The sequence below is a fragment of the Glycine soja genome, chromosome 8, assembly GCF_004193775.1.
Source record: "Glycine soja cultivar W05 chromosome 8, ASM419377v2, whole genome shotgun sequence".
Classification (NCBI taxonomy): domain Eukaryota; kingdom Viridiplantae; phylum Streptophyta; class Magnoliopsida; order Fabales; family Fabaceae; genus Glycine; species Glycine soja.
In genome coordinates, this window is record NC_041009.1 from 13,333,201 (window position 1) to 13,351,744 (window position 18,544).

The 18,544-nt window shown below is 30.1% G+C and overlaps 2 protein-coding genes across 2 annotated transcripts; one reads left to right on the forward strand and one right to left on the reverse strand.

Annotated features, from left to right (window-relative positions):
- Positions 1-1,098: 1,098 nt before the first annotated feature.
- On the forward strand, positions 1,099-4,466 carry LOC114424469 (putative Peroxidase 48). Its single transcript, XM_028391325.1, has 4 exons — positions 1,099-1,557; positions 2,084-2,281; positions 3,032-3,197; positions 3,647-4,466. The coding sequence occupies exons 1-4, from the start codon at positions 1,213-1,215 to the stop codon at positions 4,135-4,137; spliced, it is 1,200 nt and encodes a 399-aa protein (XP_028247126.1). The 5' UTR covers positions 1,099-1,212; the 3' UTR covers positions 4,138-4,466.
- A 4,696-nt stretch (positions 4,467-9,162) lies between these two features.
- On the reverse strand, positions 9,163-12,160 carry LOC114424406 (transcription factor MYB63-like). Its single transcript, XM_028391245.1, has 3 exons — positions 11,764-12,160; positions 10,300-10,429; positions 9,163-10,177 (listed from the first exon to the last, which is right to left on the reverse strand). The coding sequence occupies exons 1-3, from the start codon at positions 11,900-11,902 to the stop codon at positions 9,286-9,288; spliced, it is 1,161 nt and encodes a 386-aa protein (XP_028247046.1). The 5' UTR covers positions 11,903-12,160; the 3' UTR covers positions 9,163-9,285.
- Positions 12,161-18,544: the final 6,384 nt, after the last annotated feature.

An 18,544-nucleotide genomic window follows, 5' to 3' on the forward strand; every position in this document is an offset into this window, starting at 1 on the left:
CTTTTGAACGATCTTCGGATAAAACCTTGTCGTGCTACACAAACCAAGGAAAGCAAGATTTGCTAATGAGATCATTGCTCTGATACGTGATAAATATGTGCAGTCATGTTTTTACTTTATAACTACTTTTTTAAAGAAAAATTTGTATTATTAGTGTTTCTTTAGTTGTTGGTGTTTGTTATATGGATCAATTGAAGAGATCATTGTTGTTACTAGGTGTATGTTGTTTAAAGAATTGATGTACACGAAAAAAGAAGTAATTCAACAACAATATAAACTAAAAAAAGTATGTCAAAACAACAAAAATTGTGCATACTACATCAAAAGATAATAATACAAAAAATCAACCGCCTTTATCCTTGTCAGGCCTCTTCTTGCGTCTCTATGTGTCTGAGTTCCACCAAGCTACTAAGTCCTCCTCCAACAATTGCAAAGCTTGTTGTATAACCTAATGATTATTTGTGCCCTCTAGCACAACTCTGAGGTCTAGCAAGCTCTACATAGCTCCCAACGTCATCTGAAATCGACTCTGCAATAACAATTACAATTAGTAACTATTATTTCAGTGGCAATTTAGAAAAAAAAATCAACAAAATCCAATTTGCATTACTTGACAAGAGTAGTCTCCCCTGATACATATAAACGCAACAAAATCGTGATTTTATTGTCTTATATTTTCAATAACACAACAAAATTACAACTCCGTTGTTTTTTGTGGAAAAAAAATAAATAATTGGATTGTAATTCTGTTGAACAAGAAATAGAGGAAAAAAACCCACCTCAGACGCGAGTTGGGAAGGAGAGAGAGACGGGTGGGGCAAGGAGAAGTATTGGTTGAGGAGAAGAAATTGGTTCGAAAGGGAAGGAGAATGGGAAGAGAAGGGAAGGGAAGGCTGGGAGATGGGGGACAGAAGGTGGGGAGAGCGGGGAAGAAGGAAGAGGAAGGGGTGGAGAAATTTGAAGTTGAGGACAGAAAGGTATTTTCGCACAATGATAGGGGCCAATAACAATATTGATAGAAGCCAATAGTAGCCCCTTCGGAACAAAGGGTCAAAGCCCAACACAGACCAAATACTTAAACCCAATGCCCCTCTCGGCTTATAACACATCACTTCACAACAACCAATCAGCAACTAACATAACTTCCTTCCTTCCTTCCCGCGTCTTTTCCCTCTCTTCTCTGCACCAAAGATTCTGAAGAAACCAACCAAAATGCGAAGCTGCATCATCAACCTCTGGATCGTGGCGGCACTCGTCGTCCCCGTGCTCCTCTCTCTCAGAAGCCCTCGAGGCGAAACCCAAACCCAAACCACTTCTTCTTTCTCCGATTCTTCTACCTTTTCTTTGAAGCTTGCAAATGGATTTGGCTTCTATGCTGTCTCTTTCCCTTTCAACCAAAGGATACGTGATGGGTCCAATCTCGAATACGATTTCTATAGGGACACGTGTCCCCAAGCGGAGGGTGTTGTTCGTTCGGCGCTCACTCGCATATACTTCGACCACAGGGACGTTGCACCTGCTCTGCTTCGTCTCTTCTTCCACGATTGCTTCATCGAGGTCCTTCTTTTTTTTTTGTGGGGTTGCTTTTTTTGTTTTTTTTTGTTTTTATAAAGTTTTGTGCTTTGTGTTGAAACCGAAATGGGGCGTCTTTTGTTTTTCCCTTTCTTGCGTCCAAGACCATGAATTTGGAGTATTTGTTGTGTTTATTCAAATGTGTGTTTCTTGATTACTTGCTTTTTTTCCCTTAAGATTTTCTTGATTCCTTCTTCTGACTATGCTGTTTGTGCTTTGAATAATGAATAATGAATATCCTGAATATTGATCATGATCTTGTGCTATTATGTAGATCGTTGATTTTCACTTTTTCTTTATAGAGTTTAATTTTTATGTGTAGAAACCCTTATACCGTCAATTAATTAGAAATTACGACTGATATGAATTTTAAAGTAATTATTAAGAAGGTTAATAATCTTACGGTTCATGTTAATTTATGATTGAATTACATTTTAATTAAATTGTTTTTTATGCATGTAAACAATCTCTTAATATACTTTTTGTTGCATTTGGGGTGTTGCTGAATCAGGGGTGTGATGCTTCTTTGCTGTTGGATGAGAACAATGGTGATAGAAACCGTTCGGTGGAGAAGCAGGCTGTGCCAAATCAGACATTGAGAGGTTTTGACAAAATTGAGCTGATAAAAGAAGAGGTGGAACAAGCATGTCCCGGGATTGTGTCTTGTGCTGACATACTTGCTCTTGCAGCAAGAGATTCCATTCTTCTGGTACATATTTCTTTGTTTCCAATTGACTTGGATTGGGACTATACTGTATCTTGAGTTTCAGTTTACGTTGATAGTTTAGGATTTGTTGTTCTGATTGTAGTAAGGATGGCAGATGGAGAGTTTGGGTGTTAAATTGAAGATCTGAATTCTGATGCATTTTGACTTCAATTGCAAGTTTGGAACCTGTAAATGCTACATGGCTTGGTCCTGTTTCTCTGTCCTGAAACTTATTAGCCATCAAAATAATATAACAAAAAGTAAAACAATAATGATGTTTTGATAATATTTCTGGACTGGTTTATTGCTTCATTTGTTTTTTTTTTAAAACTGAAATACCATCTTTTACTAGCCAAGTAGTGATGCCTAGTTCATTTTCATGCTATCATTCTCACATGAATATTTCACGGGGAAAGCCAGTTAGAAACAAGTTTACTAAATCATTTGAATTCAACTTTGTTCTGATTCTCTTTCCAGCAACTGCTTGTTGGTTTGTTGCAAGTTTGTCTTGACTCATTTGTTTCGTCTCTCTTTATGTTACTTTTGTCCTTGTTCAATCATGTGTCTATATATTATTCATGCATGTCCTTGATAAGATAAGCAAGTGCATAATTTTTCCTTGAACTTGACATATTGATATTATGATTTGAGGTAGCAAAGTTTTCAAGAATATCTACTTTTGCTGTTATATTACACTTCTTAGAAGTTCAGCATCATTGTACCTATGATATGTTTTGTGGATCTCCATGGCAGGCTGGTGGACCTTTCTATCCAGTTTTAACAGGAAGAAGGGATAGCCATCAATCATTTTTTGAGGAAGCAACTGATCAGATTCCCAGACCTGATGATAACGTTACACGCACACTAAATCTCTTCAATCTCAGAGGATTCAATGCAAGAGAAACAGTCAGCCTTCTTGGTACTTACTCTACATTTCTTGTATCAGTCTAAATATATGTAATTTTCGGTCCCCATTCTTAATAAGTTGTAATCTAGTTCTCATCATTTTTTTTTGTTTCTTTCTTTATATAGTTTGGCAGTCTCACTATTAGTTTTTTGTTTATTTTGTCCACTAAGTGTGTGTCTTGCTTGCATTTTGGTCACTCTAAATATTATTAGGATACCAAATGAAAACCTATGATTAGTAGGATCAAAAAGTAAGTAAAGCCAACACTTATTGTCATGTGATCCATAGAGTCTTTAACCAAACCAGACGACATTGCACGATTTATGTAGCCAATCTGACCTAGTGGATTAACACTTTTGTTGTTGTTATCGTTGTTTTCTGGTTTTTATTGGTTTTCAGCGTCATCCATGAATAGAATCTGACTAACAAGGTGCATTGGTTTGTCTGTTGATGATGTGCAGGAGGACACAACATTGGCAAAATCGGCTGCGACTTCATTCAGCAAAGGCTGTACAACTTTCAAGGCACAGGACAACCAGACCCCAGCATCCCCCTCGATTTCCTTCGCCAGATGAGGCTAAACTGCCCAGACAGCAAGAACAGCAGCACCAGCATAGACGAGTTTACGATCTCAAAGCCAGTGAGCAGTGATTTCCACTCCAAAATGGGGATGTCATACATGCAGGCACTGTCATCTTCAGTGTCATCAGGAGCATCATTTGACACTCACTACTACCAGAGCCTGCTAAGAGGAAGAGGGCTTCTTTTCGCGGATCAGCAGCTGATGGCCGAGCAGAAAACCGCCAGATTGGTCTCTGCTTATGCTTCAGATGATGGATCAACCTTTCGAATGGACTTTGCTAGGGTCATGTTGAAAATGTCTAACCTTGATGTTCTAACTGGACTTCAAGGTCAGGTTCGAGTCAATTGCTCACTACCTGTGTCTTCTTAAGAGTGAGTATGTATGTTCCTTCTGGCAGCAGTCAGATATCTCATTGTTTTGTACAGTTTGGTATACCATACCAAATTTGATTCCCAACAGGATATACATTTGAGGCTAGTTTTGGTTATGTAAAGTGGCTGTGAGTTTCAAAACTTGGCTAGTCTTGGTCAAGTTGCATAAAATGTTTAGCTTGTGGAAATGTGTTCTTTCATTTCCTACTATATACAAAAAAAAAAAAAAAAAGTAAAAGAAATCCATACTATCATAGGTTCATCTCGATGATGTATGAGTTTTTTGTTGCATGGATATTATTAGTCCATCAAATCAAATATATATAAAATTAAGAGGTATGACTTTGATTCATATATACCAATTCACGAGATTTATTTGGGACATAAAATATTAGTATTACACTTTCTAATATATTTTATTGAACATACTCTATTATATTATTAATTAAAATTTATTAAAATTACGAAATTCCATACGCTTTCACTTCTAATCTAACAAATCTTACTCATGATTTTTATAAATTTCACCAAATTTTAACAAATAAAAAGATGTGTTGGAATGAATGTATCATGACACTTCTCATAAAATCAAACCAACTTATTAAGTAAAATTAAATTCTAAAGTGGGATCATTCAAAAGTTAACGATAGCTAAATTTACTACAATCAATCGCCGGAATACTTGATAAATAGCAACATAGACGAAGTATGCGCCATCTGTCAAGATTATAACAACTAAATAAATTCTTGGATTTCTAGCAAGAACTAAGAAAGGTCATAATGGCCACGTATTATTCTTCTTGGTACCTTGCAATTTTGTTTATGGTAGTGGTTTCTAGTTGCACTTTTGCATTGCCATTTCGTTCAGTTTTATTAGCCAGTGAAAGTGAAGCGTTGGATTTTGGCTCAAATTAAAGAGCACAACCCCATCATCTTCATGTTGGAGCCATTGGCATATAGTGATAAGGTTATTAAGGTGCATTATTCTCATCGTGCATTATTATCAACAAGAACTTTATTAGTTCTATTTGATCAGATATACCTCTGTTATGTACATCAATAAAAAATAAAAATAAAAAGATATACATGTTAGACATAGCAAAAAGCCGTATGCGTTCCTAGAAGGAATCATTGTTCAAATAATTGAACTTGATTTGTTAATATATAATAAATATATATTGTCCATGATATTATCCTCTATTTGTTTGTTACTCACTAATGATCAGTCATTAAATTTACTTATTATTTTTTAAAATGTTAAAATATATTAACAGTTGTCACTGACAGTAAAATATTAACATTTGGCTGATTGGACGATCGAAATATTAATGGGGTTAGATATAGTAAAAGAGGTTAGTCCACGTATTTAGTGCTTAATGTTTTGAACAGAATTTGACTAATTGGACGTAAGTAGTTAAAACTATAAGAATTAAACTCGTAAACTAATCAAATTCATATATAATCAAAGTCCAAAATGGATTAATTTTAGAATTAATAATATCATTGCCTTTTCGATCTCTCTCTTTGTGCATGTTAAAGACCCAGTTTTTATTTATTTATTTATCTGTATCTAAATCTTCCCGACAATTTTTTTTAAAATATTTCATCAATAATTACCAACAGAGAGGATTCTAGTTTATTCGAGGTTTAATTCATAAGAGATATATTTCAGTTGGCATCAATTATTTTTATTGAACATTAATGGCTTTAATAGTATTAATGAGTAAAAAAAATGGGCCAACTAGCCAACCCAAATAGTAAATTTATATTTTAAAATGGATTTTTTAAAATACAATAAAATATACTGAATTTAATATTGAAAATGTAAGAAATAAATATCTATTTTTGCACAACTCATAAGTCTCATTGTCTGAATAGGGCTGACTAGCCACAATTGACACCCCAAAGTGACAGTGATCGATCAGGAGTTTACTTGACAGTGATAAGACTAAAACTTCTTGTATCCTATTATATTTTGAAAATTTTATTTCAAAATGGAAATTTGTATTTCATTTGGGTTTTTTGGAATGGAAGGGAGCGCATGAAGCAATAATTGCAGGAATCAACAGCCCAATGGTAAGCATGAATCAAGTATATGGTTCAAAAAGATAACGTTGACAGTAAAATTTGATGTTATAAAAATCAATATTATCTAAATATTTATTTTTCAAAAAAATATATTAAATTTTTATATTCTAAATTTATAAATCAAATGTGTGTCAATAAAATATATATTTTTAAAAATTAATAAACTATACATTTAAAATATTAAAATTAAATTTTGATAGTTATATTTAGTTAACTAGAATATAATTTCTCATTACATATTTGTTATACATAAATCTATTATAATTTTAATATTAATTATGAATACCCAACAAAAATTTCTAATTAAAAGTAAAATATGTACCTTAATTAAAGAAAATATAAAAAGCTAGAAGTTAGTATTTTTAAAAAATAACACTTCAAGTATATTTTAACAATACAATATCTTATACTATTGTATCGGGGCTAAAGATGAGTCGAAGTGAGCCGAGCTCAATTCAACATAAATAGTTCAGCTTGAAGTTCAATTTAAATTTGATATGAACCTTTATTTTTAGTTCAACTTAACTAAATTTAAACTCGTGCAAAAATTGATTCAACTCGTTAGCTCAACTCAATTTAAAATTATAACTATTGTACTTGTTTTTATTTATTCATTTCATACAAAAATTACTATTAAATTAACTTAAAAAATTATAAGAATTCAATAATATATAATATTTAATATATGCATAGATTTATATATAGATAGGTCTAGATATAAATAGATAGATGAAGAATGCTAGTGACACTTTCTTTAACATTCTCTTTTGAATACTCTCTTTAAAATGTGTTAGAATTTATTGAAAATAACGAATTTTGTAAATTTTATTTCTCATTTAATATAAATTAGGAGAAAAAAAAACAGTAATTGAGAAACACAACCTATCAAAATTAGTGATTTTTAATAAATTTTGAACAAGAGTATTCAAAAAAGAGTGTCGCTAGCATTCCTCATGGATAGATTTATATATCGAACTAGTTTATGATTCAATTGAATCCAGTTAGTTCAAGTTCTACTTAGGTATTTAATGAACTCAACTTTAAACTTAAATTTAACTTATTTGATTCATGAATCAAGTTTAACGAGTCAATTATTGAATTATGTTTTAAGTTGATTTGGTTCATTCTTCGCTTTTATGATATATATATTGTTGAATAAGATTTTCTGAGATATAGTATTCTTCAATATATCTTATATTATCACACTTTACCTTACAATCTGTGCCCAAATGTGCCCTGTCATCACCGAGTCCCTGACAACACATTTCCTCACAATTATTATGGTTGATGTACCAGCATGATTTAATTCGATTATTTTATGTTCTTAAGCATTTTTAAATATTAATAGCTGATTACAAATTGGTGAATTTTATTTGATTGAAATTTCGGGTAGTGTTCACTCTTGGTGTCAATACATGCAGTAATACAGGTAGGATCTCATAAATAAGCAAGAATTTTCCATGGATAAAAAGATACTACAAGTCTACACAAGTTTGATTCTTTAGCCGCATCCCAAATAAACCATTTCCCATGCGTTACTACGTCAACATGTGTATGCAGTCAACGTCGTCGGTGGTAACTCCCGGATATGGTACAACAACGAAATATGCTAATAGAGTCTATCATAGGCCATTGCTTAATTAGATGATCAAATCAACATCTATCTTTGATATCAAATCAACGCTTTACTTCTAAGATTTGTAAAGGCAAATCAAATCAAACACCTCTTTTATCTCACTGTTTACTGAAGTTCACTGCTCACCCTCATGATTGATTACAATACTCAACCTGAATGAATGAATTCAACATCCCCCATTGGCATTTGGTAGACTAATTGTAAGGAACTCAATGAGAAAGCAGCAAGTGATGACCACACCCACTAGGTAGCTCTTGTTTGGTAAGATCTTGTCCCAATCATTACTTGATCCTATGCATGACATCCACCAATTCACTTCTTTTTTCTCCTTACAATTTATGGCTTAGACTATTTTCCCCTTTTTCTTTCATAATTTTGTGATTTGGCTTCTCATTTACATGTTTAATTGAAATAAATAAAAATTAATGGATAGAAATTTTTGTGGTTTATGCCGGTGCAATAATATTTTAGGATTTTTTTTATCCATTATAATAAAAAACATATAAAAAAAAAGTTTATAACAACTAATCCAATTTAGACTTTCTTGTATAACGTTTTGTTTTATGTTAATAATATCTCAGGCTCTCTCCTAATAATCTCGACATATCATTAGCTTCCTATTGAACAATTTTGAGAGTGTCTTATTATTCTATCACTTTTTGTTATAAAAAAATCAAGGACAAAACTTAAACACAATTCTATACGTGTTGTTTGCATTATTCTTCAATCAGAAAATTGGAGTTTTATCTCGACAATCTACATTATTAATAAAATCCTTCATTACAAGAATTATTGAGGTAAAATTTCTATTCTGGTTGGAAAAAAGTACCAACAATACTTATGGAGCTGCATCTATGTTTGGTCTAAAAATAAACTTGAGTAAAAATTAATGGTTTTTAAGAAGTTAATTACCCTTAAATAAGAATAAAATTTCAAGTTTGAATCTTATAAAAAGAAAGTATACCGAGAGAAGCTATTTCCTCAAAATGAGTTCACTTGACTGAAAGTTGGATACCAATGGGAAATTGACTTGGTAAAATACAGCATTTGTGGCTAACTTATATACCTGCTACAGAGCTAGTATCATACTTGCAGTTTTCAATTCTTCAAAGGTGTGGGGACATGAAGAAAAACTGTCACACTAGTGGCAGTATGTTGAGAATATCACCTACCCACTTTCAACGTGTATGATAGTTGTTGTTTACCAACAATTTATTCAATACATTACACTGCATATTTGTGCTTCAATCTACAACCTGTTCCAACTTGATTTTGTGGGGGGAGTACATAAAACCCATCATACATCAAACGGACCTAATCTGCTTGATTAATTTACTAGTCAGTATACCTACTAAATAAAATCACAATTTTCATGATTTTCAAATGAGACTTGTTTTTCCCAACTACTGGTTTGTATATTAAACTAAAGACTATTATTATTATTATTATTATTATTTTGAGGCCAAGAGGACCATAATTGGATATAACCCAAGTCTAATTCAGATTCTGGCCTTGCCATGTCAATGTCATCAAAATCAAATGCTTGAGTGTGGTCCATTTCTGGCTCAACTGCATAGTTCTTTGGTAGGAAATGATCCTTGTTTGACTCCTTCATCTCACCAACTACTCCAAACTCATTCTCAAAGTCTTGGGACCACTTCTTGGCTTCAGCATCATGAACACTCTCTTCTCCAAGAATGATGTTTTGGATGGCTGGGAACTCACCTAATTGGACTTCATTTGATTGAAAAGATTCAAGGCTGTTATCATCATCTAACAACTTCCAAAAATCATAATCTGGCTCCCATGGAATTTCAATCAGTTGGTTTGGTTTATCCACCTCTTCTAACATGCTTCCAACATCATAATGTCCTAAGTAGGGTAATGGAGAGGCCAATTGTTCTTCTTCTGGTTTGTGTTCAACAATCTGGCTTGTGTTTACTATGTTTGACTCATCAGAAGACAATGAAACTGATGACCCTTTTGGATCCTCAGTGATGTTAGCAAGTTCATTGGACACTTGTTTTTCTGAATCCTGCTCCATTTTATCTTCAATTGATAATTTCTCTGCTTGGTCATTAAATTGATCATTGTTACAAGGTGTTGTGGTCTTTGGTGAATTTGGTCTCTCATAAGAGAAAAACGATTCAGATGATGAGGAAGAGGCGGAAGTGATTGATGATTCTGGCTTGGATTCATCAGCACTTGATTCTGAACCTTTTTTTGGAGCCAATCTTTTCTTCAAGTGGGTGTTCCACACATTCTTGATCTCATTGTCAGTCCTACCAGGCAAACGTGATGCAATCTTCGACCACCTGAAACCAATTTGTGTACAAACCATAAGATTAGATAAATTCATGACACAATTCAAGAAAACAAAGCCAAAATTAACATTACAAGAAAATTATCTTTATGATTTGAGACATAAAAAACTTACTTGTTTCCCAAGGCTTTGTGTAGCCTTATTATGTTTTCCTCTTCCTCTAGTGTAAAATTGCCTCTCTTCACATCAGGCCTGAGATAATTGATCCATCTCAAGCGACAACTTTTCCCACATCGCAGAAGCCCTGAATAACATGCAAATATTAAGTGTAAGGGAGAGAAAAGTTTGATAAAATCTATACTAGTATTAACAGTCATATTAATACTTCAATTTTCTGACATCTTGGTTTAGAAGGTATGCAAAGTGCGTACTCTTTTATTTACCCAATATTCTTTTAAGATAAAGAATGCTTCCAAGTTCCAAACATAAATAAAATTACAATGGTACTGAATAATATTTATATTGCTGTTGTACATATAGTGTATATTGTATAGGAAGGTGGTGCTTGTTTATTTCCTTATTGAATTTTACAGTTTTTGGTCATGTGGTTTCTCTTTGCCCACTTGTCTATTTTTAATTTTATTTTGATTTGCCCTTTCTCTTATTTCAGAGACTAATTAAAACCAATGAACAAAGTGAAATCATTATAGACACCAAAGCCTGAATGGCTACTTCTGGGATAATCCAATGCAGGAAACATCAAATTTGGAACGTAGTACCTTTCTTTTAAGGAACAGGAATCAAAGATTTTAACTGGCATGGAATCTAATACCCTTATGTCAGAGTTTCAAGTGAGGTAATAATGGTGATTTTACATATATAGCATATAAATCATGATGGCTGAGCCTCATTAATGGTTGGTGGACATGCATTATCAAAATTGAGTTGTTTAAAATGTGTCATATTTTCATTAAAACTGTAGGTAAAAGGAGGGCCCACAATTACAGATAAGAGACCAATGTCTCGAATATCTTACTAACGAGAGGGAAGTCAAATGTTTCTGATTTCAGAAATTATTTGATAATCTTTTGAATCATTACGTGTGTAAAGTACCGATTGATATCTATGTTACATGTATTTAACTGTTTAATTTACGAAAAAAAATATTTATTTGTGTATCATGAAAATTAGTTGGGACTATAATGGTTGTAGATTGTGTACCAAATAATTTCACCACCAATTTCTGCCAAACTATTCTTTTTACTATTATGAATTAATCAATTTATTTAATTTGTACAGAGCAGGTAGCAGAAAATTACCGTTGAATGAGACAAACAGTGGGTGAAATAATGCAAATGCAGAAACTGGATTTATCACAAACTGCAGTTACCATAGAAGCAATAATGCAGATGCAAAATTTCTATGGCTATACAAAGAATAATGCAAATTAAAGAATGAAAAGATGAAAATTGCAATTCTTTAAGTTATACAAAATGAATGAGATCAAACACAAAAAGGGGTTGAAACTTGAAACTAATGTCTCTTCTTAAAAGACTACCATTCCAAGACAAGAAGACATTTTTAGAATCAACACACATACACGCACGCACACACATCTGACAAGGGATGTAATATTACCTGCTTGTTTTGGGAGAGCACGCCAGTTTTCGTGGCCATATTTCTGGATGAAGGCTATGAGTTTAAGGTCTTCTGCAGGGCTCCAAGGACCTCTCTTCACTTGAGTCTTATCACAGCATGGTGCTCTTCCTTTCCCCATGATAACAATAATCTCTTATCACAGTTCACAACCCATTTATTTCCTATTTGTTATAATATATATATATATATATATATATATATATATATGGACTCTTCCACTGTCAATGGCCTAAGCTATGTGGTTTTTTCTCTTCTCTCTCTCAAACTATCAATTCAATTATGCCTCACTCATGTGTCTCCCTCGCCTATATATACTAGCTGGTGCAGAAAGGGAATGCTAGCTCTCAATGAAATGAACCCACAAGGGTCATGTCACAAGTTAGTATACATGCTGAGATGCTATGCAATAAATAGAATGAAATCTAGAGATCAGTATTTTAATATAATATCTATCATGCAGGTGTTCTAATTATAAATAAATATCTGCTACTTATTTAAAATGAAATCTCCTTAACTTAGTAATTTTTTAATTTGTTTTTACACAGATGACTTAGGATTTGAGCTGTTTTTCTTTTTTGGAGGTTTACTACTATACGCGTTAGACTACATATGGAATTGAGATCAGGGCCACCAACTTTCTGAAAATTGATATCACTTGCCTTCTTTATGATGTCAACATTCTCCTAATTAAGTTCTAACAGACCCAACTATACTATGGTTGACCTTTAAAAAAGTTTTGTAAAAATTAAATTTTTATCAGTTTTTTTTTGGCTGAATATTTCTACAAAGTTAAAGGTAGTAGTTAAGTAAAGTTCTCCCTAAATTTATGACTTCAAGATTCGAACTCATGTCATTATAACCCTAAAGCTTTTTTTCTGAGATTATAATTCACTTCCACTAATTAATCAATGTTGATTAATAATTTACCTATTCTACAAATATAGTATTGTTCTTTTGTTGGGGGCAATAAACAAATACATGTACAGTCATGTTTATATAAAAGATATATAGTTTATTGAAATCGATGAAGCATGCATATTAAAATGATGTATCACTTTGTGTCTAATTATGTATAAAATTTAATGCTAATAATGAACACGACTCATTTCTTGCTTTCATCCTTAAGTTCAAAATTGGCATCAATTCTCAATCCAATATTTCTAAATTTGTTTTAAAATTCTCTCTATCCTTCTTTTCCATTTTTTTCTGTTTGTGTTGCTAATATTCTATCATTATCTTTTGGTAAGGAAAATCCTAAGATATCTGCCCAATTAATTGTAGATATTGATAGAAAAAATATATCGTAATTTTGAAATGGCTGATTTTCTTCCTAAAGTTGTCATTTTTGGTGAGCCAAAATTTAATTTTGGATTCAAATTGATTTGTACTTCGCATATGCGGGATATTTTTTCTATATATCATAATAAAAATTAAGATGCAAAAAAAGATTATCTAATGGAATAAGATAATAGCCTATGCTTAAGTATTAATTAAATAAATCAAACACGTATTATAATGAGTAATAACTCGATTGCTTATGTATTTTTTTAATGAGTTTCACATTTATTGTTTAATTACTTGCATAATTCTTCACTCTAATTAGATTTGTAGTTATAAGATTTTAGTATTTAACTCCTTAAAAGTAAGTGATTTAATTTTTAAAAAAAAAGTATTCTCTCGTTTTTAATTATAAGACTTATGATTCAAATGATGTTTGTTTCTTTTTATAAAACGTAATTTATAATTTTATATATATTAGTTATTTTTAGACTAAAAATAGTCCTCATTAAAGATGACAGAATGTATTGACAAATAATTAAAAAAGATATGAGTATTAATAATAAAGATAATTTAAAAAATATATAAATTTTAAAAAAAATTATTGTTCTCAATTAAATTCTTGATCTTGATTTATTAAGTAATAAATAGTTATAGCTATCAATTAATTAATTAACCGTAGATATTGCATTAAGTTTAAGCGCACATTTATAATAAATTGTAAGTTAGCTAAATTTATTTTCTTGATTTTCTCATCTAAAAATATAAGTATAACTCTTCATTTTTTTCTATTTAAAATAAATCTCTTATTTAGAGAATTTAAACTTAAGATATCAATATTTTTCTATATTTAAGTATGATGATTGTCCTGTTATGTATGTTCATTTCCTTGTAAAAAAAATGTTCATTTCAGTTTAAAAATATCTTATCTTAATAAATAAAAAAAGTGCTTCCTTTTCTTCTCTCTTTTGACAAAGAGAGTTGAAAGATATATATACTCTATTAATTTGTTGGAGGTAATTTTTTTGGTGGGTCATAATTTCCTGTAGAAGTAACTTTCTTGGTTCAATATCTAAGGTTTATACATATATGACACTTTTTTTATTTTTTATGCATAAATATTAAATATATATCAAGAAGTTTATAATACTTACATGTTATCTCAACGTCTTAACCAACTTAGTTAAATAAACCTCTTTTTATCATTTAAAAAAGAGTAGACTACTTGTTTGATTACTCTAATTAACAGATAATCAAGAATCAACACAAAATGCACATATAGCTGTGTTCAATGTCCAAAAGGATCATGAAATTTATAACGTATAAAACTATAAAATAATATATATATATATATATATATATATATATATTAAGAATTAAAGAGAAAATTAAGAATAAAATTGTTCAACGGATAAGGATAATTCTTTGGTTTTGTTCGGTACTTGTTAAATAAATAAGAGAGCAGCTAAAAATCAAGTAACCTCTTTTTAATGGCTAAAATTTTATAGGGTTAGATACATTTTTTATTCTCAATTTTTTAATATTTGCTAATTTTAGTTCAAAATTTTAATTTGATATATTTTACCCTCAATTTTTAAGAAACTTGTGAATTTTACTTTAATGGTTTTTCATTAATAAACACAAAAATTAGATAAAATTTACCAAAAAAAATAAAAGGTTGGGATAAAATTTACAAAAAAAATAAAAAATTGGAAGTAAAATATACCAAAAAAATAAAAAAAATTGGAAGTAAAATATACCAAAAAAATAAAAAATGGAAGTAAAATATACCAAAAAAAATTGAGATAAAAAGAACAATTATGTTAAAAGTAGAATGACAGAGAATAAAATTTATAAGTTTCTTAAAGTTAAAAGTAAAATAGGTCAAATTAATTTATTGAGAATAAAATTTATCAAAAATTAAAAAATTGAGAGTAAAAAATACCATTAAATCAAACTTATATAAATTTAATAAAGTTGTTTAATGGGAAACAATTTTTTATATAGTCACGAGAGCAGGCATGTATTTTTAAGGAGACATGTGTGGCTCAGCAAATCACATGAGTCATCTAACAACAGCTGAATGGTGTGTTTGATAACTGAATCTTGTGTTTGATTGAGAGAAAAGAAATAATATTGAAAAAAAATTGGAATTATAATTTTTATATTTTAATTTTAAAAAAATTATGTGATTTCATCCTTTAAATCAAACATAAGTAAGTTTTTTTTTAAAGAAAAAAAGAGTAAGTGTTGTGAGTTGCTCAAAATAATTTTATAGTGGATTTTAAATTCGTTCCTTGTACGAGGTGTTTAAATTATATATTTTTATATTTATATTTATTTAATTTTTAAAAATATATCTATAGTGTACAATTATTAATTTTTAAATAATATTATAGTAAATTGAGCAAGATGATTAATTATATTTTTAAATAAATAAATATTAATTTTATGAATTTTTTAATAATTTATTCTTCTACTAACTAAATAATGATGATGCAATACTTACATAAAAATATAAATGTAAAAAATTATAAACATAAAAAATAAGAATATATAATACACCATTATTTAAATTTAGGTGCTATATTTTTTTATTGTGGATATTATGATAACATGTATTTGATTTTTTTTGTTTATAATTAATAATTTTAAGTTTATAGTAGAAGGAAAAATTTATTTTAAATTTGTTGAAATTATGTGATTTTGGCTTAAATATGTTTTTAATGGAGGTAAAATAACTTTTTTAAAATTACTATCTAAACTGATTGCAGTCCCTGAAACCAGCCTGGGAGGAATGCAAGGTTCCCTGGGGCTTCATGGGAGGCAGATGGCACTTTTTCCGAACAACTCACTTGCTACGACGAGCTGTACCAAAAAACTAAGTTTCAGGGAAGAAATTTCAATCACTGGTTCTTGTGCTCTTGGGATAATTCATTTGGTCCTCAAGCTACGTGTCTATCACTTAGTTTCTTAGTATTTGATTTTTTTTTTCATATTTGTATTTATGATATACGAACTGTTACGTCATATTTAAGTTTTTTTCACGTTATTAATCACTTTAAGAAAGAATTATTTTACAGGCATGAAAATATATAGTTGTTAATTGTTTTAAAATAATATTGTTAGTATTTGTTACTTAATTTTAATTTCATTAATTGTTACTTTTTAAAGTTATTTTTCTATAAGAATTATTTGATAATTTTTAAGTAATTCTCTGAACTTTTTTTAAAATTGTTCTCTAAACTTCTATTTATTTTTAATTAGGTTATCGACAAAGAAAAAGTTATTATAATTTTGGTTTTTAGACTATGTAGATTCAATTTCCTTTTTTCCTCATATGGAAAGAGAGAAGCCTATTATCAGAACCTAGGAAAAACTCTTTCTTAGAACCACCAGTGAAACGTACCTTGGATTTCACAAACAAGAAATTCAAAACACTCTCAATAATGGAGATTAACACAAATTAAAGTTCGACTGACTCACAATACTCAAAGCTTTGACTCAAGAGAAAACACCAAAACCCAAATTAATATAGTTTTCTTGATGATTTGCAATGAACTATTTATATATGTTCTTATATAGGGTTTAATCAAATAAAGTCCATTGCAATTAACAATAATAAGATTTGATTTGAAAAAAAAAATGAGCTAAGATAAAAATTAAATTTTCTATCATCAATTTTGATTATGTGTCTCCAAAGTAATTCCAACAAAGAGAATCAATTCTTTTGCTAGGAATCAATTCTCCTAACTTGGATTGATTTCATGCAAATTTTTTGTATTCAAAGTGATTACAAGAAATTACTTTCAATTTTTATTTTATGGGAATCGATTTTGTCGGTAAGGACTTCATTAGACTCTCAATTCCCACTTTAAATGATTTTTTTTATTAATGATTGAATTTAGCTTTTCCTTTCTATCCCTTGAGCCAAATTTAGCTATAATTGATTATTTTACATAAAAACCTAAATATTGAACATTTGTCTTCATAGACGCTCTTCTCTTAGGCTTTTTCAATTATTCCTTTTGCTTTGAACCATCTTTTCTTGAAATCTTTTGTCTTTGATTTTATATTTATCAAAAGTCTTTTGCTCTTAAAGTTTTAATGCCAAGAGGTGATGTTCAATAATACAAGTTAAGGTTTATATAATACAATTATAAATATGTGTTTGTTTAGCCTCAAGGATTAATTTACTTAAAAGAGTAACTCTTTTAATATATAATAGGTTGTAGCATGCATGCTCTATCATCATCAAGAGCTAAAGAGAAAAAATAAGACTAAAATCTGTTATAGCCACATCACATGAAATATGAAGCTTTTAACAAGCATTTCATAAATGATCCAATCCATTTAAATTAGTAATCTTCAAAATATATATTTAAATTGTAATTTTGTCAACTAATATTCAAATTTTGCATTTAAATTAGTAATTTTCATATTTTATATATTGAATAATTTAAAAATTAGGTTTAAATATCTTTTTTAGTCCTTGTAATTTAATATTTTTTTATTTTTGTCCTTGCAGAATTATTTTTTGTTTTTAATCCTTACAAATTATGTTTCTTTTTTTAGTCCTTAAATCATTTTATATAGCTGATAACTGCGAAATTTGAGTTTAATTTATGGTCCATTTTGACTAAGAATGATTTAAATTTCTTTACTTTATTGTTGTTTTTAATGAAATAATAAAAAATTTAATATCATGTTAATTTTTTACCATCAGAATTTAAAAGAAGAAAACTACAAGTGCTTTGGAGGAAAATTGATGCAAAAACTTGATGAAAAAATCTTGAAGAAAAAGTTAAAAATTGGGACAACTAACTTAGCGCACAAGACAGGTCCAGCGCGCCGTCTCAATAGGTCTATAAAAGGAGTAGGAAGCAATGGAGAAATATACATCGAGATTACGAGCTTTCTAATGAATACATCTCAAAGCCTGAGCATCTCTAATAAGAGAAACCCTCCTTCTATAACCATTCTCCCATTCTCTTCCTTTATACATCCTTCTTCTTCTTCTATCCGCATCAATCCCTAAAGTGTAAAGCATCTCATGACTATGAGAGACTAAACCTTCATGAGTCTGGAAGGTCAACCTCTCTAATGAATATATCTCAAAGCCTGAACATCTCTAATAAGGGAATCTCTCCTTCTATAACCATTCCCCCCTTCTCTTCCTTTATACATCATTCTTCTTCTTCTTCTATCTACATTAATCCCTAAAGTGTAAAGTCTCTCATGACTATGAGAGACTAAACCTCCATTGTTAGGAGTCTGGTAAGACAACCTCTTGTAATATAACTTACTATCTATTTAATGTAATTCCAATTTTTATTGTTCTTTTCTGTATTTTATTATTATTGATTGTAGTCTGATCACCTATACTCATGCATTGTTTAGGAAGTAATGCATTAGAAAATGGTTATTTTTTAAAGAACTGGGAAATGACATCTAAATGAAATTATTGCTAGCAATAAAATGG